Raw genomic sequence first — 27763 nt, 5'->3', positions numbered from 1 at the left:
TTTAAAACTTTACTAGAAAGTACCCTTTTAAATTTAGTTAGTCTTTGAGACAACGTAATTTCTGCATTTACTCAGATCACTTATGTGGAGATGGTTGCGCTGCATACCTGGGTACTTCTGAAAGAATGCATCTAAATACTTTAATATGAATAGCCCTTAGATTTTGAAGAAAATATTGTAAGATGGCGCACTTAATAGGTGAAAAATTAGTGTGAATGTCATAAATGCAAATCTAAAACTTGTAACAGATACAATCTCTATAGCTCAGACAGAACTTTTCACAGCAGCCCCTTATGTCTCTCAGAAAAGCAATTAAACATTCAATGTTCATTTCAAGCTTGAAAGTGTTTTGTGTAAAGATGGTTCTTTCTTGCAATTCAGAACTTTTGCCAGGCTTTTGATTTCCATTCTCCAATTTTCTGTATCATTACTAATTGCTCTTTGAAGTTTGTTGCCACTGAAACTTTAATGTTGGAAACCTTTAAGAATATTTGCTTTCTTAAGGCATCCTTGGATTTTTCCAGCTTACTTGTCAAATTCAAGTGTTGACTGTGCAGCAGGGATGCTTTTAAAGACTTTCTTTCCATCAAATGCAGGTAGTTCTGTCATAGTGCTGTGAGGATTAATCCTGCAGACATACTCCTGTATCCATGCTGAATTTCTAGTGGAACAGAATTGAGTTATGTTTATTTCTGAGCACCGAGGCAGTTCAGCATGCAAATACTGGAGTAATTGCAAATAAACAAAAATTTTGCAAAACATTGTTTGATGATACAATATTACCATTTTCATAAGAAGTAATTGCATTTAGTACTTTCTCAGTAACAAGCAGCAGTGACCCTTCCCGTTTCCCTTAAGAGGAAAAAAAGAAAGTCTGGCCTTCTCCTTGTACTTTGTATTTACACCAGATTTGCACTGGAAACTAATTGGATAGTATTGCATTTTATAACCAGGATGTGGAAGAATTTACTCTAACAACTGCTTGGCTTAGTTATAAATAGCAATACCGTATGTTTGGGAGCCTCAACTGCTGAACCCCATAGGTAATCTGTTGTCAGAACCTATTATCGTTGAAGTTATTGGTGGGCATGAATTAAAGATTTGTTACTGTCAGATTGAATACTGCTTAAAGACAGTACCTAGGGGCCAGCCAGGAACAAGGACTGTTACACTCGGTATTGTTCAAATGGAAGTAACAAGGTCTCTAAACAAAGGCCATCTGAAAGAGCTTTCATAGTTGGAAGATGCTGATCGCTTGAAAGATTAATGAAAGACGTGTAACATGGCCAATGAGGTCTTGGTGAGATAAACTGAGTGAGTATTGGGGTGAAATCTTGGTAAGGATTAACTAAGTGTGGAGCTGGAGAGATGAAGCAAGGGAGAGACAGTAAAAACGAAGGGTACCTGGAGCAAGTGAAATGAAACTGAAAGAAGGGAGAGTATGGGAATAGGTGAGAAGAAAAAGCCAGGTTAAGTCGAGGAAGGGCCAGAATTAAGAGTGAAACACGGCCATATGGATGTCCTAAGGATCAGAGGGTCCCTGCTGCTTGTGTGCCCCTTTGGCTGTGGCGTGTTTTCTGTTTGCTGGGGTTTTTTTTCTTTGTCTCTGCTTCTTGGGACCTTTTTCCTTTTTCTGTTTGTGGCTTGGGGTGAGAGAAGTGCCATCAAGAACCTTGAGCAACACCCTCGGAGGTCAGTCTGGGCTGAAATGCAACTTGTCCAGCTTGCTACAGCTAAGGGTGCTAGGATAGTGTCTGGACTTGGTGATGTCCCAGCCATTCTCTAACAGTTAACTTTTGGAGCAAAGATCCAATTTTCTTCAAAGTAAGAAATTTCTGCCATGAAGAAAACTATTTTTTTTCTTTCTTTTTTTTTTTTTTTTAATGCTGCTCTCTCAAAAAAAGAAGCTCAAACAAAGCTTCTGATAAGTATTTAAATATTTCCCCTAGTCCCAGTAGTGGTGTTGTGTTTAGTTGAAGAACTACTATAAATGTTCCTAGTCTTTTTTTTTTTTTTTTTCATTGCTCAGGTATTCTTTCTCTTTTATAAGCTGGTAAAACATAAAAAGAATTTTAAAATTAATTTCACAAATTTTGTGTTAATAGGCAAACTTTGGACCAGAAGTATGAAGGTTGCTTACAATATACTACATAAATTAGGCACAAAACAAGAACCAATGGTACGACCTGGAGACAGGGTGAGTATGTTAATGATTTTTTAATTACTAATAATTGAGATCCCACGTTGACTAAGAGAGAATGAGGTATTTGGGTGGTCAGAGGGAATTAATAAATGAACTGTTGGTGTGTGTGTGTGAAATCTGCCTTTTAGTTAGAAAAAGAATGATCATTCAGACAGGTGTTTTGAACTGCATAATAACTAACCTGCACTGGTACTCACTGAATAGTAACTTGGAAGTTGTGGCAACATCAACAATAAACATTCCCATGGAAAGTCATTTTTGGACATAGAACAGCAGTGTTCAGCAAAAGCTTGCTTATGGAGCCTGGAGGTGTCATGTGGGTAAAAAAACCTACTTACTAATGACTTTGTCATTGTGGAGATGGTAGAAACAAGAGAAGCACTGCGGAGGACAAAGACAAGCAAAGTAAGCACATTTTGGCAGCTAGTGAAATAAATAAATTACGCTGACTGGTAACATGGAGGATATTTCCATTCATAGTTCCTGACTCTGATGCAGCTATTGCTAAATGCTGAATTTAGGTGAGTGGATGAAATCTGTAGAGAGCAGGGGTTACAGAGGTCACATTTGAAGTTGTTAAATGATGACAAGAACATCCTGTGATTTTGCTAATGATGTACTTACACACCTACCCCTTCATCTCTCAAGGCTGGCCAAGCCTGCTACCCCTTTATCTGCCAAAGCGTGCACAGAAATTTCCACAGGTCCCATTCCAGGTTGGCTTTAAGCTGTGGAATGGATATTCCAGAACAAATGTGTCAGAAATGCAAATTGTAGTCTTGCCGTAGTGCTTGAAGTTGTGAGGGTAGAATTAAATCTTCCTCCCCCAGGGTCTGACAGTAATTCTGAGACTGTTGGTTCACTCGGTCCTTTTGTGCCACAAGTGAGAAACATGCCCGTTTGCATTACACATTTTTTAGGGCTTCAAAAGTGAAAGCATGCAATAAAGCTTCCCAGAAGAAAATAGAAAAAAAAAAATTAAAAAGTGAAACCTGACAGTCCTTCCTACTTTTCTTTTTCAAATAAATCATAAAGAATTTAACTAAAGGATCTCGAGATCCTTTATCTAAGTTGTTTCCTACAATGGCTTTCAGCCAGGCGTGAGATCTGAAGAATCTTTTTACTTGACTTACATGTCTGTCTCTAAGCAACAGCAGAAGAAACAAGTTGTTCAAGTGTACACATCAAAACAATCCACCCAGAAGGCTCCGAAAGGAATGAAGTTCACATATGGGCAGTGTGCGTCTCTCCATATCTGTTGTGTGCTAACTGCCCAGCTTCGTATTCATTTACTACAGCAGTCCTTGGCATCTTCTAACATTAAGAAAGGATTTGTGGATGATTCAGGCTGAAAGCTGGAAGTTTAGCTAGTGCAGGACACATAAAGAGCAAATTGCAGCTCTTCTAAAATAAGTCCACCTAGATTACAGTGAAAAAAATGTTTATAGCTGAGTGCTGAAAGCATATGCTTTGTGTTGTAAAAACATCCCCGTGTAACAGAAACATGATCATTTGAAGCAGCTTCGTGCTGAAGATGAGGTGTTACTGTACTTCTGATGTTCTAGGCTCTTATTCTGGCTGTTATGCCCCTGTTGTAATAACGTAAAAGCTTTCTGACCTCTTTGAAGATGGCTTTTTATTCTAAGTAATGTAATCTGTGTGACAACAGTTAAAGGTAGTTTTTTAAATACTAGATGAAATGCAGGCATATATTTCTGGTGTTTTCTAAATGCAAGTGTAATTGTTTCCGTATGTTGATATTATATAGAATTCAGAAAGACCTTTTTCCCTTTAAAAGCATTTTCTATCAATACAGTCTCTATTTTTCATGACTACCGTTACATCACCTCTTTGGTTCTTTATCTGAGCCAAAAAATAAATGAATGTGCCTGCATTTCATTCCCTGTTTCTGGTATTATTATAGTACATGACGAACTGCATTTGTCTTCTATAGTAACTTCAGAAATTTAACCTTGTGTCACCCCAGACAGCTGACTGGAAATCAAGCTTGCCCTCTGAAATATCTACTAGATAACCAGATCCTCATCTGGTAGTAGGCACTGTATGGTTTGATTTCCTTCAGCTTTATCCCTTTTTGCTTTTACAAACATTATTTATTTATTTGGTATAGGTCTGTTAGTGATTAATGTTTTTTTGGAGGAGAAGTTAATGCCTCATTCCCACTGGACTTCAGTCAGATTTTTTCACCTCCATCAGCTGCTTTGCAAAGATTCCCAGCCAAACCTTCGCTGCCTTTATGTAAGCAGAGACCAACACAAAACCCAACAATCCTCAGAGTGCTGGGATCTTTCAACATCTTTCAGATGTTCGCTGGGCTTAGCAAACTCTACCATCTAGTCAGTGCACCCAGCAAAATCCCTTTCTTTCTCTTCCCCCTGAGGCTCTTTATGGTATGTGCATATAGATGGATACAGTAAGCTCCACTCAGCCATCTCCAGCAGTTGGATTATTTCATGTGCAAGCGAACAGATAAAGTAGCAATGTACTTTCTCTGAAGTTTCTCTAAACAGTTATGAAGTTACAGTCTTCAGCCTAAAACCAGATATTTTGGACCCAGATGAACAAGGTTGGTTAGATTTCTTGTAGTTTGAAGAAATAAATGGAAGGCAACTATCTTTGAAGCCATGTGAAAACTCTGGAAACATTTATAATTTCTAATAACTAAACCTTGGTGCATATATAAAAACATGTTGATTTTAATTTGAGAAACTGAAACACAGAAGCCCTTGGGTGTCAAAACAGTCAAAACTCAAGAGTTATTGAATAGTTTCAGCAAATTTTAAGGTGCTGTAATAGTACACTGGGATGCTGTATGCAAGCCCAATGGAATCAAGTCTGAAATCACTCACCACGCGTTTTGCATGCCACTTCATTTGACTGTGCAGGGTAGTTACCAGCTGCATTACAGCTGTTTAAGACATGAACTGAAAACGTCCATCTGATGGAACCAAAACAAAAATATAGACAGGATCTGGCCACTGAGGTCATTCACCAGTGAGAGCAGTAGCATTCTCTGTCTTTGCAAGGAGGGTCATGGCCCAACTCGCTGGATCTTCAGCGAGACCGAGCGCTCTCTCTTCTCCTTCCCCTTTGCCCCTGCAGGATCTAAGACATTCTCTGCAGTGCCCACAAAAGTAAGCTGCACAGTTCAGCACACCAGGTGAAGAAGAGCACCTAAGAAGCATACAGATGATTTTCCGTGGTCTTTTCTTTGGCATTCTTCTATCTAAGTAATTCTGTAGCCCTAGCCTTGAAGCTGTGAGGTTCAAAAAATCGAAGCCTAGATTGGCATGCTGTATGCCAGCTCTGGATGTGATGTTTGCTTCTCTAGATATCAGGTATTTGTGTTCACACAGTACACAGAAACTTCTACACTTGGACAACAGTCCGGTCCTAAAATGAAACTGTTATATGAGGCAAAGCATAGCGAGGCAAAACGTAATATGTTAAAAACTTGCATAGTGGCATAGTAAGTCTCGGTAATCTGAATTGGTCACAGATCCACTTAGTTTTTGGTAACTTCAAGCAAATTATTAAATTGGAACGCAGAATTATATTAATTCCATTTACTTGGTTAGTTAACATCTGTAAAGCAATCAGTAAATTGAGAGCCAGATGAAAGGTATTGTCAGTGTAGGAAACAATGCAGTGTGAAAATATTTTAATTATATCCTGAGTAGAAATGTTCACAAAAGGAATACCTATCAGAATAAATGCCGTCTGATTCCTCATTTGTCTTTCATTAGGTATTTGAATAGTTTATCATAGAAGTGTTTTGGTAATCATCTCTCTCCAAAAGGAAGCATGGAAACTCCAATTATCATTAGTTGAAAGCTGGGATAAAACACGTTGAACATATGTCTCTCTGTTTCAGGTAACACTCGTATTTCCTAACAATGATCCTGCTGCTTTCATGGTAGCATTTTATGGCTGCTTGCTTGCAGAAGTTGTCCCTGTCCCTATTGAAGTGCCACTTACAAGAAAGGTAAGGGACTGAAATTCTTCTCTGTACTGCATTTTAAAACTTACATCAGAACAAATCACAACTGACCATAGCTTTCTGAGTACATTTTTGTGGTTAACTAGCTCTGTGTCTGAGGATACAAAGACAGTGCTGTGTGGTGAGTTATATATAGATCCTTCTTTTCTGTGATGGAAATCTGAGGATGCGCTTGCAGTTTCAGTAAATGCAGGTCTGTCTGGAAAAGGAAAGGAAAATTTTCCAAGAGAACAGATCTACCAATCCTAGATGGATTATCTTTGTAGCCTCTCAAAACATTCTAGTGTTGCCACTGACAAAGAATCATTGGCAACAACTGCTGATTTTCCACCTGTCCCTGCAACGCAAGCTATGTTACAATGCCACTAGCGCTGTGTATGCTACTTCAAAGCAGTTATGAAAATGCCTTCTACTGTGTCTGTATGTGCATATGTATCCTGAAGCTTCTGTCACCATGGTCATCTCTGTCACGGGTGGCACTTGAACAAATAAAGCTTGGGAATTTTTGCCGCAGAGCATACATTCATAGAGGTTACTGGCCGTTGCTAATCACAAGCTTTTCATGTCCAGCATTGCATCAGAGATTCAGCAGCATCCTAGGGGAGTGTTAGCAGACAGGTACAGCAGTTCCAGCCAGAAAGAATGCCTGGAGGCAATGAGAGGAGGGGGTTTGGTGGTGTAGGCGAGCCACAGCTGGGAAGCTTACACTGATGTTGCTGAATTTGCATTTTCTTCTGAGGATGTATGCCTCGAAGACTGTAAATGCAACAAAATGTATTTATTCATTACAAGTTCTTTTTGTCGTATCCCCTTAATTTCACCATGGCTGGCTGCAATGCCTGTAGTAAGGTTCTCCCAAATATCTGCTTATATAATGCCTTTTTTATTAGCTAGCACTAATAACACCTTACTTTAATTATTTGGTCAGGAATTGTCCACACAAAGTGTGTTCTTTAATCCTTAGAAGCTTTTTTTGTTAAACTAAATTCTTTTGGATAGTGTTGACTGAAGCTATGAAGTGTTCCCAAGGAAGGGGCTGGGGAAATTTATTGCTTTGCTCACAGTTTCAATTTTTCAGTTGCCAAGGGCTTTTCTTTGAAATGCTCTGGTGTCACAGCACCCTGGAGCAGAAGCTCAGATCTTTGTTTCATGAACAGGTAGCCTGCCTTTCAAATGAAAAATCATGAAAACAAGTTTCTAAGCCCACATAAAGACTGCAGTTTGCACATCTCACGTAACAATTTAACAGCTAAAAATATCTGGAGATTCCTTCCTAACTGAACATGTTGGAACCTTCCTCACCTCTGACAGGCTGAGTTAATCTCATCGTTTCTGCATTGTGTTCACACATGCCCTGGCCAACATCTGTGGTGAGCCCTTGCCATGATGAAACCAGAAGCTGACAGGGAGAGAAGTGGTGGTAGCTGGAGGAAGGGATTGTTTGGTGAACTGGGGAAGGAGTGGAGAGAATGGGGGAAAGCGAGTGGATTAGAGAAGAAAAGGCCATGATCCAGCTGAGCAGACGTGAGGTAGCTGAGTAGAAGGAAGGACACTGGGAACCAAGGGAAAGAGGAGACAGGAGGTGCCCCAGCTTAACTGGCTGAGACTGGAGGAGAGGTGCAGGCAAGCTAGAAAGGCCATGCAAGGAGAGAAAATGGGACCTCAACTAGTCTACCTGCTTTGAGGAATAGGGTTATGCTATTTTATTTGTAAAATGATGAGAGCTCTGGGAGGTGGACATGAGTATAGAATGAGGATAATTATTTTAGTAGAAATACAGCACTTTTGCATCAGGCTATCGCCATGCATTCATATGAGTGCAGTACCTTAAGACAGTTTGAGGCAATTGCATAACATGGTGCATTATTTCAATATAAAACAGATTTTAAATGCATCAGCAAAAAATGGTGAGCAGACTATGTACACTTTAAGATCGTACAGAGTGCTCACATGGGTAGGTCTGTGTTCAATCTGTGAAAAAAAAGAAGCAACACGGCTCTGAGGGATAAAAAATCTAATATGTCTTTCCCTGTTACTATTTTTCAAGGTTTAATGACATTTTAAAGTACATGGATGAGTGTAAATTTGATTTATTTTGGAACATCTGATACCACATCCATCCAGTAAACTATAAAATCCAGCTGTTCAAGTAAACACTCTATGTCAAATTAATAACTTACCCTAATTTGGTTGAAACTCCTGGGTGGGCGTTGGTTTTTTTTAAAATATGTGTGTATATATGGATATATAAATACACACTTACACATACATATGTATATATTTATATAAAGGAATATCTATAGACTTAGACTGATTAACTATTGCCAAGATCATTCTGTAATGTTTAAATATCAAATTAATAAAACAATAACAGAAATGTCAGTGGTATAATTAAAAAAGCAACATGATCTATAAATAAAACTATGCAATCTCACAGCATATACTATTGCAAATATTTTTGCATTTGTTTATATGGAATGGGATCTGGAGTGGAAACAATGAGATGAAAATTGTGTTCTGACTAGTCCCAGAAGGAATACCTCTGTTTGGTCAAATGGCAGCGAATTGCTTCTGGCATCCGTGGGAGGATGTCATTTGTGACATCACACAATGGCCTAGACTGTTCTTTTATGCTTTCCCATTATTTGTGCTCTTTTCTACATGCTTCAGTATGTCCTGGCACTGGACATTTTTTGGTTTGCTTTTTGGAAGACAGAGGTGTGAACTAACAAATAGACCATCAATTATATTATAGGCTAATACAGACTTACAGAATAATAAGCTGGTACAGGATGAGCTATTTTAGGGAGTTATATTATGAACACATTTTTAATATTAAAACTTTGCATTAGCAGCTTTAATACTGTTCTGCATTTTCATAAAGAAGGGTTTTTCATGGCTCTGTGCAGATTTTGTGTGCCATCTTAAAACTGAGCAGTAACCTTTGCAGCCAGATAACCTTTTGGCTTATATACTGCTATGCAGACATCTCTATTGATGTGGAAGTAAAGGCTTTTGCTTTACCAGCCCATAGATTTTGGGTGCATTCCCCTTTCTTCATAGCATGACTGTTACTTTTTTTAAGGTTCTGGCGGGGTTTTTTTCTGGTTCATTATTAGATGAGGATCCATCTCTCCTAACTCTTACCTTCTATATCCCACCTTTGTGTTGACAGAATACTTAGAATTAATTGTACTTCCCCCAAGGACTTCAGGAGACCTGTCTGATGTAGCATCTAGGATGGATTGCCTGAATACCCAGCAACCACACAGCCTTCTCCAGTTTAGTTTTATTCCTAGAATGTCTCCTAATGTTCAGCAAGGTCCTGGGAGCTGGCATTCACATCAGCATGGTTTTGGCTCTTTAGACTTTGGAAATCAGATTTAAAATTAAAAACTGAAATCCCAGGCTTTTTCTGAAGTACATCAGAACTACCTTTTAATTCTCAAAGCAGCAGTCAGGGGTTCCATGGTCATTGTGGCAATAGAACAAACAGCATGTTTTAATTTCTTCCTCTTTCCTTGCATTAATAGCACTGAAATGCCTATATCATGAGCACGCCACACGATTTTTATAACTAATCCTCATCCCTTGGATTATGGACTAAATTCCTTCAGAACAGTGTCTTTCTCTCCAAATATTTTGTTTCCCAAACATTAGCAAATACTATGTTCTATACAACTTCTCTTCCTTTGGAGCTGCCACTTTTGTTAACCTTGTCTAAAGTTGGAGTATTACAAATCGTTTCATTGTTTGTGTGATGTGATGGGAATTTCAAACTGTATATCATAGAATGTGCCATCAAAATAGATAATAAGGGATTTTCAACATGTCAAGTTCTAGCTCAAATAGTGATTTGTTATTTCTCTTACAAAAAAGATTGAAAAATACGGGGTTTTTTTATTTTATTTCTTTAGATTTTGGGGGGGTTAATGTTTTATTCCATTTGATGGGCGCCATGGAAATTATTATTATTCTGCTCTGATACAGTCAGGGGAGCTAATCAGTTTTAATCTTAAAATAACATTTTTGTCCGCGAAGCATTATCATAGTTATGCATAATCACATGCTGTGAACATGAACAAAGCAATCCCACATAGATCTTTTTGGCCTCCTTATCATAGGCAGTGAGGATTTGTATCAGAGTATGACATGAAAGTATGTAAAAATCTATTTCTCAATCAAAACACTGTATTTCCTAGCCTGTAGCCTGTTAGATTTAATGCTATGTGTGCTTCCAGCAGGCATTTCTGTGCTATTCCATACGCTGGCTCTGACAGTGTGATTGGAGGAATGTGCCTGTGTATTGTAATAGGAAATCTGGAGATACCCGCTCCAGGACACTTGGGGTATTTTAAAGGATACTTCATACAGGGTAAAAAGTACAGCTTTTGCAGAAGCTCTTTTTATGAAATCCTGAGAAGTTAGGTTATTAAAGCTTTAACAGTAGCCAGAGAGATGTATCTCATTAAAGACAGTGAAATTGTCCCAGCCTTGCCTTCCATTTGAAGGCAGAATTGTATTCCAAATGAAATACACCCTGATGCCTTTCCTAGTGTTTCAGGACCTGAGATAACATGAGCTTTGTTTTCTCTCAGCTTTAGTCATTGTTGGGCTGTAGTGTGCCAGAAACACAGGAGCTCTGCATCCTTTTGGACATCTTTTGGCAATGCATCTCTTTCTCCACTGGATTTAAATTATGTGTAAAATGTTATGAATTTTCTTTTTGGTGACATAGTCTTAAGTCCATCCAAAGAATACAAGTTCCCTCAGCCCCACATGAGCCGCTGTTGCACACCGCTGGACCTCTGTAAGCCTGGTGCCCATCCTTCCCTCTTCATGCACTTCAGCAGCTGGGCACTGAGCAAAGGTCTTTGCTCAGTTGGCCACAGTATATCTCAGGTCCTTTAAAGTGTATGTTTTCTTTTTATGTTTTCAAGTTTAGAAAATGATAGTTTCCTAGACAGCATGTCACATTTCGTGCAGTGTCCCCTACCAAAAGTAACCATTGTCTTGCTTTCATTAAAACTTTTGGACATTAAGACTGCTCGTAGTTGCAGATTTTATGTGCAAATTGCAGCCAGATATCAAAGCTCTGTGTGAGAACAGAGCTCAACATCTTAAAGCTGGTTATGAAGATTGCAGCTGCTTTACCTTTTAATTTTTATTAAGATCTTTGATATTTGTGTTTTCAAAATAGAGGGTTTCCTTGATGCCTTTTCACTTTCAGTTCAGAACTGGTAATGCTTGGCCTTTACATTGGATGGTTGCCCTGTTTGTTCTTTACCAGCAATTTTTTCTTAGAGTAAGGGCAGGTGGAGCTCAAATAAGCATCATAACAGAAAACAAGATTAGTTCAGTCTGCAATGCTTTGCCACATAATTCTCCTTTTGAAAGCAGTCTAGGATTTGCAGGTGGACAGGAGTAACCTTTATCAGGCCAACCTTTGCACAGGCTGTCTCTTCCTTCCTTCCATATTAGATAAGGACATGCACTCTCACTCACAGAGAAAGAAACATAATTGTTTTCCTTTCACACGGATACTCTCACAAAGCATTATAGAAATGACATTAACAGCATGCTGAAATGCAACCCCACGTGGGATTTTTTTTGTCCTGACAATGAATTATCACTCTCTGCAGCGGGAAGAAGACAATTTGCCTCTAGGTACTGGTGAAAACCTTTAGGGAACCTTTAATAAAAGTCTTTAGAGAACCTTGAATGGCTACCTACAGCAGAGAGGATTTCCGACTGGCTTCATCCGAAAGATTGATCTCTCTAGGTGTGTGCAGACATAGTCTAAAGCTATGCAGACCTCATTTTTCGTACCTCAGCAAGTGCTGTGCCTTCAAGAAATGTAAAATGATAGTTCCAAAGTCAGCAATTGGTCTCAAACCTCATGCTATAGTACCTCATCTCTATCTTTTGCCTTCCACGTGCATTACGTGTCATTTCAAACTGTGACTTGTGGAGAATTTGACAATGAGCATTGCCGGCAAGCCTGTCCCCATCTGCACTTGGGACTGCACTGGTTGTTTCACCTGGTCTCCACTGTCTCCCAGAGGTTTTTTCTACCTCACCAAAATGTAGCAAAATAAAGTCTTCGTGGCAAGTAGGGGGTTGCCGGAGTAGCAGATTAACATAAATTACCAAAATGGCAGGTAACACTGCTGACAAAACAGTGTCCCCTGAAAATCTATTCCATTTACAGGCAGGATAGTGATTTTATTTAAGTGGGGAGGATTATTATTTTATTTTTCAGCAGTAGATATCTTGGGGTTTTTTTTTTCTACTTACAAAGCAGTTTTCAGCATTGCAGACATTAATTTTACATTACTCAAAAGGGATGCCGATAGCTTGTCTCTGAGATCCGAAATAATCAATGCCTTTAAAGTCAGTATTCTTTTTCCTGGCCCACATGGAGGCTTTGACTGCTTCATGCAAGTGACTGTACTTTCAACTCAAACTTCATTTTTCAAACTAGAAGTTTTACCCAAGGCCCTCACTGCTGCGAGGCTGTCATGCTGAGGTATGAGGAACAGCGAAGTGCTGTTGAATGTGTATGTGATGTTGTGGTGTGTCTGTGGGATGTATAAGGTGCTCAGCTTGAGATGGTTTCAGATCTTCCTTCCACCTTCTGCTTGTCCATCCACCACTTTGGTAGTTAGAAACAATTGCTTCTGAGGGGCAGCAGGTATCACAGGGGCACCTGCATGGGGCATGGGGTATTGACCCCTTTTTCATGTCTCTGTTCTCTGCAGTACTTTTTGCTTCTAGTCAGGATAAAGCCACCAGAAGCAGGCAAAAGGAGGTGATAACTGTTTAGGAAGTGCAAGACTGGGACTGAAAGTGGGGATGATGGACATAGCTTAGCAGACTGCCAGAAAGCTTCATTGTGTTCATACTGTAAGATCCTCAGCTGGAGCTCCTGTGGCCATTGATGACAGTGTCTATATCGCAGTACTTGTATTTCAGTGTCTTGATTCGCTTTTTTCTTGCAAGGCAGGATTTAGTGTGGACACAAAGGCATGGTGCAGGATCTGAAAGTCTGTAAAACACACTGGATATTGCCCATGCATGATGAAATTCTTCCAGCCTCCTGTGGTAGTATTGCATCGTGTAATTGTTCAGCCATGTTGTCCTTTCAAATAAAGAATTAACTCTACAGGAAAGAATGAGGTGAAGATTTTAATGCTATTTGAGATGGGGTTGTCCTGATGTGAAACAGTCTTTTTTTAGAAAATGACATGCAAATAGATTGTATTAAGTAATCTCTACATGATTCCCTCTGCTTGTGTGTGAACTACTACAAATGAGTGAATAATACTTACGTGGACATGCTCTAAACTGGCTGATATGGCACTAAATGGAAGCATAGTTATTTTTTCTTGTGTTATCTAAAAACTCAAACTGTTAATACAAGTTTCCTTTTCCTGTTATTTTGTTTTGCTATGAGAAGAGCTTGACAGATCATTTCTTAACTCATGCATCCTCCAGGGCTGTGATACACTGATGCTCTAAGTTCCACACTTTCTACTGGTTTATGTATGTTAGATTTCTTAATGGAATTTATTAGGTTAGTTTCTGCTTACAAAGTCCTGCATTAAATGGATTTTGTTTGCTTGAGAATTTACATTTTCTTGGTACAGTGGTGAAACAGTTTGCTGGCAGTCTTCTCTAGGTCATACAGTTACAACAGCATTTTAATTTTAATTTAAAATTGAGGGTGATGCGGTTGCTGCATTCATTTATGAAATTTGTATGCAAATCTTTTTAAATTGGTAGTTAGAAATCCATACATATACATACATTGGCAACCAATGTTTAGATTGAATTTAGTGGCAAATTGTGGGTAATGTAGTATGGATCTGGTATTTTACAAAAGTGGTGGTCTGCTTTTATGATAGAGTAGCAGGTCTCAGAGCCTATGTCTTGTCCAAGGAGTGACGTTCTCCACGGAGCACTCCAGTTCTCACCTTCCTCCCATTCCTGCTGGGGGACTTCCAAGGAGAACCATCTGTCCTGCACTGTTCAGGCACCCCCATTTCTTTCCACTGAGCAGGCTCCAAGAGCGGAGATGCCAGACCTCATCCTAATGTGGAACCAGGATCTGATCTGACTAACTACTTGTCCCAGGGGTTTGACAACATAGATATGGACCAGTTAACACTTAACTGGTTAAGAGTCAGTGAGTACAGTAATGTTTGATAAAGCCCTTTATGCCCTGGGAGCTTCCATGGTGCAGGTACAGTGAAGTTGGCCACACACTCCCCAAAATGTTGTTCATGGATACACCAATATTATTCTCATTTGTTCAAAGGGTATTCTCCTTGTCTGTTTTTTTAATTGGAAAAAAATTATGCTCAAGCTTAACTTTAAAAATCCTTCCTGGGAAAGTACCTTGTAAATTCTTCCTGTTTTTATATGTATTCTGGCTATGGTAAGGAAAACCAAATGCAGTGATTCTGGATGGAAGGAGTTACATAGCATAGTTTTGACAGATCAGTTTATTGTCCCACATTGTTTGATCAGCTAAGTTCTAAAATTGGTGTAATGTACATATTTTGAGGTGGTATGGAAAACAAGTAAACTTTTGGTTTCCCTCTGATCTCATTGCTTCCCCATTTTAGATGGCTTTGTTTGACTACATAAAAATTGCACCAAAAATTAGTCAGGCTTTGGGGCTTTCTTTCTGTCATACAGTTTTGCTTTGAATAAATCAATAGATTAAGGCAACTGTTCTATATTTCTGGTTGCTTCCATGGTTAAGTGTGCTTTATGGTTGATTTGAGAGACCTTTTAATTTGATTTTTAAAGACTGTGAAGGCTATTTTCTGTAGAATCATTCTGTGAAGAATGGGTTAATACTTTTATGTGCATTTGCATTTAGGGCTTTGCTCTTTCGAAGAGCCTAGTGAATAGATGTAAAGTTCATGAAAGAATCATGACAAGGCACTATACATAAAGCAGACATAATGCTGTAGAAGCACAGCATCTCTTAAAGAACAGCTATGGCCTGGACTTGAAAATCATTACATGACTTTTTAGCCTCACTGCCTATATCCCCCTGATGAAAGTAAAATGTCATGTGCTTTCTCTAATGGGCACTTCACTATCTGTAGTGCTCCTGAAATGTGTCTGTAACTACTCAATGAAATGGTTATTGACAAATCAGGTTAGATCAGCATAAATAGTCATACTGTCACCACTGTGTGCCCATCATAACATCTTAAGGGTTGAAAGCTTTTTCTAGGTGGAAGCATCTATAACCCATATTTTTTCCTAGAATTGTCACAGAATAACAGAATGGTTGAGGTTGGTGGATACCTCTCAAGGTTGCCTGGTCCAGTGCCCATGCTCAAACAGGGCTGTATAGAGCAGGCTGTCGAGGACTGTGTCCAGGTGGCTTTTGAGTATCTCCAAGGATGGAGACTCCACAACCTCTCTGGGCAACCTGTGCCAGTCACCCTCACAGTAAAAAAGTGTTTCCTGATGTTCAGAGGGAACCTCCTCTGTTTGGTTTGTGCCCACTGCCTCTGGTCCTGTCACCAGGTCACCAAGCCTGGCTCGGTCTTCTTTATACTCTCCCTTCAGATGTTTGTACACATTGAAGAGCTCCCCCCTAAGCCTCCTGTCCTTGAGGCTGAGCAGTCCCAGCTCTCTCAGTCTTTCATTATAGGAGAGATGCTTCAGTCCCTTAATTATCATAGTGGTCTTTAGCTTATCACTACATGGGCCAGTAGCTCCATGTCTTGTACTTGGAAGCCCAGAACTGGACCCAGCACATGAGATGTGCCTCACTAGTGCTGAGTAGAGGGACAGGATCACCTCCCTCAACCCGCTGGCAATACTTTGGCTAACACAGCCCAGAATGCCATTTGCCTTTGTTGCACAAGGGCACACTGCTGGCTCACATTCAACTTGGTGCCCACCAGGACCCCCAGGGCCTTTAGTACAAAGCTCCTTTCAGCCAGGCAGCCCCTGGCCGGTGCTGGTGCAGGGGGTTGTGCCCCCCCAGGTGCAGGACTATCCATTTGCCTTTGCTGAACTTTGTGAGATTCCTGTCGGCCCATTTCTCCAGGGGTCCCTCTGGGTGGCACAAGATGGTGGCCTATCAGCCATTCCTGCTAGCCACTTCTTGGCGTTCCTGAAGATACATGAGAGCAGGCGCCATCCAATGGCTTCAGTTCTCTTCATGATTTATGTTGTTACAAACAAGAGGATATCTAGGTTGTGGAATTCCTTTGTCGATGTATGAATGAGTTTTGCTAATGAGCTAAGTTGCTTAAAGGAGAGAGACTGTTTTCCTCTCAAGATAACGTTCCAAAGGACAATAATGTTTTCAGCCTGTGATCGCCTCTAATCAATTCTGTGCATTGCTTTTATTTTGTCATCCCTTAGGATGCAGGAAGTCAACAAATAGGCTTTTTGCTTGGAAGCTGCGGAGTTACTGTGGCCTTGACTAGCGATGCATGCCATAAAGGACTGCCTAAAAGCCCCACAGGGGAGATCCCACAGTTTAAAGGTAAGATAACCCTTGCTTATCGCGGATATCACAGCTTATTTACTACAGTAACAGCCATTGCACTTATTTAGTTGTGGTGGGCAAGGACCAGGCCTGTGGTGAAGCCCTGGCCGGGGGAGCAGGCAGGCCGCTGGGACGCGGTTGCCCTTGCTGTGTGTCACTGGCTGGCAGAGATGGCTGCTCCCGCCTCATGGCTGCCGAGCAGAACCGGCGCTCCCGCTCTGGTTCTCCGCTGGCTTTGCTGCGCTGCCGGTGTCATCTGTGGCCACAAGCAAAATGAGACCAGCAGGCTTAGGACCACAGTAGATGAGAAGAGTTTGTACATTTCAGTCCTATAGCTAAGTGGTAGGGGCAGTAACCTCTGACAGAGTGGTAAAAAATTGGGTCAAATAACAGCTTAAACTGCCCAGCCGTTTCTTCAGGGATTGCCTAAGAAGGCCACGATACCTGTGTTAAGAAAGTAGTTCTGGAAAATCTTCTTTCCCATGTTACACTGAGGTTTAAAAGAAACAATGTTTAGGTAATGGTGACACAGGCATTTGGGAAAAAACCTCTGTCAGAGAAGGGGTTTGTCTTGTCTTACATGGCAGAAACTCGACCAAAGCTGATTTTTCTTTGTACCTCAGGCTGGCCAAAGCTGCTGTGGTTTGTCACAGAGTCTAAACACCTCTCCAAACCGCCTCGCGACTGGTTCCCACACATCAAGGATGCAAACAATGACACAGCTTACATTGAGGTGAGTTAATAAAGGTGCATCATTGCATACGGCACTTCTGTATTAGGTAAGCATCATTATTCATTCACTAGTCACAGAAGCAAAGAACATCCTGGTTTAGCCTGTTAATAAGTAATACTTTCTAATAAATTATACTGGATTTTGATTTCAGAAAAGTTAATGAAATATTCAAGTATATTTTGGAGTTTTTTAACATAGATGGTTTTATGTCATCTATGTGGCTGCCACAGTTTTATATGAAATTTGCCTTGACGAACCTCAATCTCATCCACACTGTAGGCTTGCCCACTAGCCTTGAGATGGATAGGCAGCAAGTTTCACAGTGAAGCTTCAGTTCTCTTATCACAACCTTCAGACCCTTTGAAAGAGAAGGAACTTCTTGTTCAAATGCTTGCCTGTCACTTACTGCTTTGTGAGTCACACTCCCCCCAAAAGACCAGCATCAGGAAGCGGAAATTAGCAATGCTGTTAAGTTTAATTTTTCTCTTTCATTTTTTTCCATTCTTTATTTCCATTTCTGCACTGACTCAAATGCCTTGAATTCAGTGATTGTATTGAATTTAAATGATTATGCGAAGGGAATAAGTTCAAGTGAAGGGAGCAAAGGTTTTTCCTATCTGTGTGCAGTCAGAACACTGGGCTAGAGAAGCAGAGATGCCTCCATTCTCAATCTTGCTGATTATCTTCATCATGGAAAAGATAAATGTTTAAATTACTTTAATTGCCACTGATAGTTTTCAGACTCTTGCATAAAGTTGCAGAAATTACTGCATTCATCAGCAATGATCTCCCGTCTCTTTTTTATGCTGCTTTCTCATGACTCTTTCATATTCTTCTGATCAAAGAACTGGTGTCTTTCAGACTGTGTACATACAGATTATTATAACAGCGCCCAGCAAGGATTCTGCGGTCAGCTCTTATCCCATGCCTTATAAGACACAGAAGGCAGAAGCAGCTCAGGTTTATGAGTTGGCCTATAAAATATAATGTGAACACTGAGCAGACCAAAGTAGGCTTTTCTCTGCTAAATCTAACCAGTCCTTTAGTTATTAACATGATCAGAATTGATAGAATTATTTTTCCATAATGCTGTGTTCAAACAGCAGACGGATTTCTGTTATCAAGCCTGGGAAGCCTCAGTCAAAAAGAGCCTATATGAAAAAAGTGTCTTTTAACAAAAAAAAAAAGCCTCCCAAACTCCTCAATACTGCTGCCCCCTTAAAATAGTCATTAGATGTGTCCATCATTCACCTACTTGGGAAAAGCTTCAAATGCAGCTATTAAATAATGGAAATAGGGCAACTATTGCACATTGACTTTCCATGCTTATTTCTTTTTAGTACAAAACATGTAAAGATGGAAGTGTGCTTGGGGTGACCGTGACAAGGATTGCACTGCTGACGCACTGCCAAGCTCTGACCCAGGCATGTGGATACACAGAAGGTATGGAAGTACACTTCCCTTGCTTTATCGTTAAGATCAAGAATGAATTGTAATTTGTTTCTCATCAGGCTTCTGTCTTATGTTTTACATAGATCTGTGTCAAAGGCTTCTAGATTTAACAACCTGGGTTTTTTTTTTTATTGGTTTTGGAAAATATGTATACGTTTAGAATATCTTTGTGAGAGGTACAAATAACGTCCTAGCCAATAGAAATCCTGCAATGGGGACTTACTACGAAAGTTAAGCTTTGAGGTCATCAGTCATGTTATACTGAAGCTTTCTTCCTTTGAGCGGGTTTGCCTTGGATCAGTGCCATGTTCTAAAAAATAAACTCATCTTTGTTTTTGTTGGACAGCTGAAACAATTGTGAATGTATTAGATTTCAAGAAGGATGTTGGTTTATGGCATGGGATTCTTACAGTAAGTATGTTTGTTTTTTATTTTGTGTGAGTATTTGAAAATAAACTAACCTAATATGCTTATTACTGTCAGAAACTGGAATGTCCTATAGTTTCTTCTAGTACAAATTTTTCTGCTTTGAAAGCAAAAAATATGTGACTTAAACCCATGATCTTCTGCTGGTGTGCTTACCCATAATGAGCATGGTAAAGATGCCACTGTGGTTTAATGCATCATGTCAAGTACTCTGGCCCCATTCTTCCCAAGTTATTCTGATCTTACTGATGCGCGACTTTGAGATCAGTCTTTCTAGTAGGAATGAATTAAATCAGTACTTGCCTCTGTAAGCATATGATCCAATGGCATTGCTATATCGCCACTGACTAGCTCCTCTGTCAAAACTCTCACTAACAGATGATTTTGCTAACATTAAAGCATTTCTGATACTTGAAATTGCATAAATTGTCTCTTTGCTGTTTGAATGTCTTCCTCGATTGACATGGGAGGCAACTGACTTATTTTTAAGAACTGCTTCTAAAGGTGCTGCTGCAGTCAGTGACTGACAAAATACTTACTGATCATTTTAAGAACAGATATCAAGATTAGAAGGGTTACTGTTGTTTGGGGGTCCCAGGATGTACAGGCCTTACATGCTATGATTCACAGGGATCCCATATACTTTTCCCATGCAGTGCAATACTGTTCTTAATATCAAAGGGCAGTAATAACACTTCTGAAACAGAAACGATCTATTGGGCTTAATGCCTGTAAGTAGCTCGTGTTAAAAAACCATCTTTATCACTGAAGTTGCAAGCAAGTGTCTAATGGAGGTTTTCTGTGCCTTCCTTTGCTATTAATCTTGATATGAACTTCATTTTCTTCATGACTTGCCTGTAAATACTTTTCCTATACCTACACTTGTGCCAGACTGAAAGGAGAACTATCTTTTACATTTCTACCAGTGTTTAGATGACTAATTGACTGGGACACTTAACCTTTCTTAAGCCTAGGTTTTCTGAAACAAATCCTGTATTTAACCTGAGCTGCTATGAGTGGAGATGTGACGCCCTCAGAAGATGTTTCTAAATGGTAACAGAAGTAAAGCAGCAGGTCATTTACAGGCTGTTTGTTCCATAGTCACACTGAGAGATCACTAAAGCAATTGACTGCCTCAAACTAGGAGATCGGTTTTGGATCTGTCATCAGTTTCACACAACTACTTTTTCTAAACTTCCTGCAACTTTTTGAGGCCTTGTTGAAAACACTGGAATTAGGCCACCTGGAGAAGGACTAAAAACTCCTTCATTTATTTTCTGTTAAAATAAGTTGATCTCTGCTTAATTTATGACTCCAATTTCTCTGTCTACTCTCTTTTAAATAATTTGTGCCCTGCTACCTTTAGTACTTTTTCAGTCTTCATAGAGAGGGATTTCTTCAGACAGATATGTTGCTGTTACTTGTCCTTTTGAGTAACGAGTCTTCATATATACTGAAATTTAGCAGGCATATGGATAATATTAGCCTACATAGCAAACGTACAGACATTGATCATCTGGTATTTTTTTCTTCTATTTAAAGTGAATCACCTGGAGTACAAATAGAAAGAAAATCAGTTTCTTTTTTCCCAGTACCACTTCAAAGTTATGATCTGATTAGTCTAAATCCTTAATCCTTAATTAAAGCATTAGAAAATGGGGATCTGCTTCATCTTAATGTAGGTAGCTAGATACAAAAAGATAAATGCCAGCACTGACGATAAAACAGTCATAGAGTGATTTGCATAGATGCCCCCGCCCATAATACAATATAAATAATTACCGTCATTGTTGTATAAAATTTATCTGATTTGATTTCAGAGTGTCATGAACATGATGCATGTTATAAGTATTCCATACTCCTTAATGAAAGTGAATCCACTGTCCTGGATCCAAAAAGTCTGTCAATACAAAGGTAAGGAACAAGAATATACAAAAGCATGCTTGATAGTCAACATTAAAAGTACAAATTGATAATACAGCTGTATAGCTTTTATATGGTGTATTAGAAATCTACCCATTCTTATTGCAGCAAAAGTTGCCTGCGTAAAATCCAGAGACATGCACTGGGCATTAGTGGCGCATCGAGATCAGAGAGACATCAACCTTTCCTCACTGCGTATGCTCATAGTGGCTGATGGTGCAAACCCATGTAAGCTATGCTTCTGTAGTCCAGTAGAGAACGGGAAGTGTTTGCCATCTTGCATTTAAAGTTTCAGTCTTCGGTCATGTTAGCTAAAACATTTAGAAAGTATAGGGTTTGTCTACTGCAAACTATGTGATATTTATGGAAACAGGAATTAGTTTGGGAAGTTTTTAAAACAGATTTTTCATTAGTTGGTCCTGATGCAAACTTGATGTTGCACATAACATAAGCTGCAGTAAATCCAGTTTTGTTTAACGTGACAGTCATGTATAAAGAAAGAAGTAAATAACCGTAAGCTATAGAAAGGATCAGATCATTTTTTCTAAGTGATGGTGCTCAGTTGCAGAAGTAACTGAATTTTAGGGGAATACTTACACTACTCTAGAGAACCACATCTGGATCACTTCATGGCAATAAATAGCAAGAACCATTTCTGTGTATTATTTAAGATACCAATGTATAGGTGTTCTGCTTGTTTGTAGTAGTTTGCTTTGAGTTCCTAAATTCAATCTTTGATTTGCCTCATCCTAAAAAAGAAAACTGTAATGGAATTCATATTGTAGATCTAGCAGTGATGGCTTTTCTACATGAACAAAGTGAAAGGATTCAAAAATTAATCTTTATTCTATGCATGCATACACAACTGTATATGCATACGTATAGTTCTAGCAGCTGTGACTTCTTTCCCAGTGAACATGGTTCTTTGTAATTTTTTTCTCCTGAAAAGCCTATACATTCAATAGTAAGTTTGCAGTTTGAATGGCATCACTTCAGAAATCAGATTATTTTTCTCCTCTGATTTTTTTTTTTCTTTACCCCAGGGTCTATTTCTTCCTGTGATGCATTTCTCAACGTCTTCCAAAGTAAAGGTCTAAGACAGGAGGTCATTTGTCCCTGCGCTAGTTCACCAGAAGCTCTCACTGTGGCTATTCGAAGGTACTGTGCTACACCAGTGGAAACAGGCCCACTGTACAATATGTGTGGTAATTTGAAAAAGAAATGAAAAATTTATTCAAGTATGAATCTGTATACTTAACTTCTGAATGACATTTTTGTTTTCATTTTGTTTATGTCCAAAGCAGACATATAAGAAGAATTTGTAGAGTAATAATTTAACTTTAGAGTGCTTTATAATATAGTTTCAATTTCTGTCATTTTATCTAATTTTAAATTAAATGGACTGAAATGCAAAAACTAATTCTGTAAAAAGGAGTGGAAAAATGCCACTGTAAGTATAAAGTCAATTAAAATGTGGAAATTTAAGTGGCATTGCTATCAGGGAAAATCATGCTTTAAATAGCCTGGTTAATGAGAATGATGACATTCTGCAGGTTTGTTTTGGCTGCCTTGAGCTTTTTAACCATTCATAGACTCTCAGTAATCATCTGGAAATGCCCTTTAAGACTAGGGGATTTGTAACTAGAAATAAAACTGATAAACCTATTAAGCCTTATGTACATGAATGTCAGTATGCAGCAGTCACCTGTCATGACAGTTGTGGCATACAGTAAATGGCATAACTGTTGTCTGTTTTAGCAGAGTGTTCCAAAAGTTGTACCTTGAACAGTAGGCACTTTGGTTTTAAGTTCGGATTTCGGCAGCCATTTATAATTTTCACATGTTAAAACAGGCAGTATAAAAGCATAAAGCACTGTAATAGCATGAAGTAAAATACTTTCCGCCACAAAGTTTATAATACGCTGTCCAAGTGAAAGTTAACTAGACTTTCAATTAGCTTTCCAACAAAACATCGCAGGAAGAAAGACATGAGGCCAAGAGTGTGGTTGACTTTCAGCCATCTCATTATTAGCCTAAAACATCTGAAAGCTATCCATCAGGGACTTACCCTGCCCAGGTTAGTTGTCTTTCTGTAGGATCTCACAGAGCCCTTCATTCAGCTCCACCAACTGGTTTTTTTCCCTTGTATGTTGTTTTTCCCTTGCAGTGGGTTTCCCTGCCATAGGCTGTGCAGACCTTTGCTCTCTTGGAATGAGCTGTTGCTTGTAAGTGCAGAGAGGAGGTGGAAAAGCAGTGGACATTGCTTGTACTGAGCACTGATTAACAGGAGAGCGTTTTGCTTTCCTTGCTAGCCCTGGAAAATCTGCCCCAGATCACAGGTTATGTAGTGGGAGAACTCACAGTATCTCAACATGCCATGGCTGGCACGTCCCTTCTAGATTTAAAGTCTATGCCTATAGCCATCTGAAGCACTAGAGATTCATTTTCAAAATAACTAGTGTTGAGAGCTTGCATTTAAAAAAATTTAAAAATTAGCCCATAAAACAGTGAATAATTAAAAAAAAAAGCATTTTTATCTTCAGTGCCTTACTGTGTAATTACAGAGCAGTTCTCACTACAGTGTATGGTACTGAACACATATCTCCTTTTTTTGAAGTCTGTTTAATGGTAGGATAATACCAGCTGAACTTGGGAGCTTTAGTATTTTTCATTTTATTCAAGCCATCTCCACTGACAGTAAAGTCATTATCATACAAGTTCCAAAGAGTTACAGCTGAAGTATGCATTAAAATGACTCCCTGCAGAGCACAGATCCAGAGAACTCCCTGTTAATGCTCCAACTCTTTCAAAATCTATGGTGTATTTTTACTGATCTTCCTACAAGGAAAAGTAACAAAACCAGTTCTCAGTTGAAATACCCTTATAGTTTAGAAAAAGACAGTCAGTAATAGACTAATGGGTACTTTAGCCTTAGAGCTGAATCAGGAAGCCTAATATTTAAGTGACTGTGTCATGCAAATAATTCTTTATGGTATTCCCTTTTGGTTCATTGCATATTAGTCTGAACCCACTTGTTTAAATGAATGCAGAAGTTTAAGAACAGGTCTTTTCCCATTTAAACAACTGGCAGAAAATAGTGGCGAAGTAGATTGTATCTGTAAGTGGTAGTAGTAAGTTCTCAAAATGCTCTGCAGCTACTCACTATGAAAAATCAGCGTTGAAGTAGATGCTCATTGTCCCTCTTTCATGGTTAAGGAAACTAAAGGGGTAGGTTTGTCTGGTAGTTTAAGCTAAATTTACTTAGTATATGAAGTAGGTAGAATTACACCTTTGTTTAGTTGCTCCTCCCTTAACCAAAGGATTTATCTTTGTCTAGCAAGCAGCCTTACAGAATTCCAAATCCAGTATTAGAAATACTGAACGTGTAAAGTAAATAAAAAATGTGAACTTTAAAATAAATTATAAATACATTGGAACTGGATTATTTATATCTCATCTTCTTTCCAAGTGATTCCTGTCCTGCTTGGCAGAGGTAGTTGTTTTAGTGTTGTTTTCATGTGGATAACATGCACAGGACAAAATAAGATACCATATATTGCAGGGTGGTTGCTGACAGGGTACTTTCTAAGAGGATATATAGGTGCTGCCAGGTGCTTAGCTCCCTACCTCTCTTCTGCATCCTGGTCTCCTGACTGTATTCCCTTTCGATGTCAAGCCTGCAAGAAGAGCCTTGAGCACAGTTAACTGGTGTCTCATTCAAGGATCCACCTCAGAGTACCAGGATACCAGAAGTACTCTGAAACAGCAGCCCTGAAATGCATGTCCTGTGGAGCCCCCACCCTCGGCACCGACTCCTTCCTTCTGCACACCTGCTTCCATTGCACGGCACTTCTTGCTAACCCAGGCAAAGCTGTTCCCTCAGCCCAAGCCACAGCAAGTGGAGCTCTGTTGACAAGTTCTCCAGCGTGACCCTAGCGGGTCTCCTGCCTCCAGCTTCCCTCACTGGCACCCCTGTCCCGTATGCAGCCAGTGTCTTTCAAAGTGACACCTGCTCTTCTTTTTAGCAATCTTTGGATGTGATAAGTAATACCAGACAGTGTATGTGATAAAAGTCTAGATGGCCTCTGCTCCTAGATGCTTTTGAGAAGCTCTGTGTGCCTGCAGGAAGCCTTTCTTCTTGTGAGCAGTAAAATGTGTGTTTTGGGGAGCAAGGATGAGAAGGAGTTGATCAATAATGTCGCTGAAAGTTCCTTTTGTGTAATGGGAATGTTGTTTATCACAGCTGCTTGTTTACTAGCACCATTTGTTATGCTCTAATGCATTTTCAAGCGTGCCCACATCTTTCTTTGTTGACAACGTCACTTGAGAAATATGCCTCACAAAACCTATTAATTGAAATTTATAATGCTGATCACTGCAAGGCTTTATGTGAGCATGATTGGCTAAGGCCCATTGAGTATTTTGAGCATAGTAGAGGAGAAATGTCGTATAAAAGGACATAATCTGTTAAAAAGCAGTTGTGTTATGATGGAGTATTTAGGAAAAATGCAGAATCGTGAACTAAATATTGGCTGTTTTATCCATCTTGAAAATAGCAGGAGTCTGGCTGCTCTGCATGGATGCATTATCCACACTCAGATCAGCATCACATTGGCTTCCAGCTTTGCATTTTAAAATGCAGGACAGTATAAGAATCTTCCCAGACATGAAAAACCCTGACATATTCCCCTGACTTAATAACTTGTATACGTCAACATTCATTTACTCAAGCCACACTCTACATATGTATAATTGTATCCACTGATACATCAGGCAGTTTTATATTGAAACAACTTGACAGACAGCTTGTGCTGATGCTGTGGAATTGTACAGTGTGTCAGCAATGAATCTAAGCAAACTGAGGCGTTACAAAGAGGCTGCATCCACAACATTTTGACCATGACTGATGAAGGTGTAATTTGTTTTAATTTTCACGTGGTAGATTAGAATGGGAAGAATTCAATTATGTGCACTAAATTAAAGATGGTAAAGTCCTTGTAGCTTCCACAGATACTTGGCGGTGAACCTATTACAATCTAATTTCTTCTGTTTAGTAATTTTAAATGCTTAAGTATTGGGAGTGGAAAATTGTATCTCGTGGTTTAAACACAGCATGCTTGTATTCTCATCTTGGCTTTTATACCAGTGCGCTAGAGGTAGACTTTTATTCTGGCAGGTGAGTTTGGTTTCCTAGTTCTAGATTGCCTCAAAATAGGTAACGTAGAGAGTTTATCAAGTTGTTTACTGATTGGTTCCAAATATTTAGAGTGCAGTTTCACTCCACATCATCTGCACTGCCTTTAGTGTTTTTAAAATAAGGCAAAAGGCCTTTACTTGCATAATCAAGCAATCCTTGTAAATCTATCTAAAAATCAGATACAAGCTGGTTTAGGTAAATGTTAGTGTTGATTTCATCTCTGCAGCCCCAGTATATGTGGGTGGCCACTGAATGGGAGAGTTGACAGACCTAAGTACTCAGAAATTACTGAAAACCAGCATTCTGTCAGGTCTAGTAGGGGAAAATAGAAGGTGAAATTTTGACCTTTCAAACAGAGGAGTATTTGCAATAGTAGTCCATTAAGAATAAATAAACGCTTACATCTGCCTGATGGTGCACTGGTGTTATAACCCATGGTTGCAGGCCAACAGATGACAGCAATCAACCACCAGGAAGAGGAGTTCTGTCCATGCATGGTCTCACTTACGGAGTAATTCGAGTGGACTCTGAAGAAAAGCTTTCCGTTCTGACTGTCCAGGATGTTGGCTTAGTGATGCCAGGAGGTAAGGAACTTTCTTTGAAACTTACTATGATTCCTCAGTTTAAGTAATTATCTGTAGAACATCATAGGTGGATGTACTTTGCTGTCAAACAAACTTGTGTTTTGAAAACATTTTAGTCCAAAACCATTACCTTGTAAAACTTAATGGTTTGGAAATCCCAAGGTTTCTTCTCTCTGGTTACCCCAGTGCCTGTCCATGCTGATGTTAGTAGCGTGTTTTGAACAACCTGCCACTACATCAGAACATCCGTTCCCTAACTGTGAGATACTGGTAGAGAAAATAAGAAAGTTGGAGTGTGGTGTCTGGAAGCTATAAATACTCGTAAGCCTGACCCAGATGAGACTCGGTAGTGCATATTTTCATAACCTATGCTAACAATCAACAAAATTGCTATCTGAAGGCTTGCAGAATGTTTTTCCGAAGATCTTGTGCTATCACCTAGTTATTAAAAAAAGGAGGTATGACTGGACAGTTCTTGTTGATAAATTCAAGCTGAAACCATTGTTTCTAAAGATGAAGATGAGATTTTTCATAAGAGAGCTAGATTTTAAATGAGATGTTACAGACACTAGAAAAGGATAATACTGTAATTTTTCATAAGAGAATGCTGTTATGCTTCAAAGGAATAAAACATAATGATGCATCTTATAAAATTTAAGTTGAACAACTGAAAATAAAGGGAGATAAGATTGGTTG

At 39.3% G+C, this 27763-nt stretch overlaps 1 protein-coding gene across 4 annotated transcripts in view; it reads left to right on the top strand.

Moving 5' to 3' along the window:
* Nucleotides 1–27763, top strand: part of DIP2C (disco interacting protein 2 homolog C) — a 325146-nt gene that overhangs the window by 223941 nt on the left and 73442 nt on the right. For all 4 annotated transcript variants that reach the window (XM_055708852.1, XM_055708854.1, XM_055708853.1 and 1 more), the window contains 10 exons: nt 2106–2197; nt 6099–6209; nt 16626–16749; nt 17376–17485; nt 18826–18928; nt 19284–19348; nt 21184–21277; nt 21395–21514; nt 22330–22444; nt 26928–27067. In XM_055708852.1, the coding sequence (XP_055564827.1) occupies nt 2106–2197; nt 6099–6209; nt 16626–16749; nt 17376–17485; nt 18826–18928; nt 19284–19348; nt 21184–21277; nt 21395–21514; nt 22330–22444; nt 26928–27067 (1074 nt within the window). The remainder of the gene's footprint in view (nt 1–2105; nt 2198–6098; nt 6210–16625; nt 16750–17375; nt 17486–18825; nt 18929–19283; nt 19349–21183; nt 21278–21394; nt 21515–22329; nt 22445–26927; nt 27068–27763) is intronic.

This window comes from Falco cherrug, chromosome 4 (genome assembly GCF_023634085.1).
Source record: "Falco cherrug isolate bFalChe1 chromosome 4, bFalChe1.pri, whole genome shotgun sequence".
Classification (NCBI taxonomy): Eukaryota; Metazoa; Chordata; class Aves; order Falconiformes; family Falconidae; genus Falco; species Falco cherrug.
The sequence above is the reverse complement of the archived record's forward strand: the minus strand, read 5'-3'. Positions and strand labels throughout refer to the sequence as shown.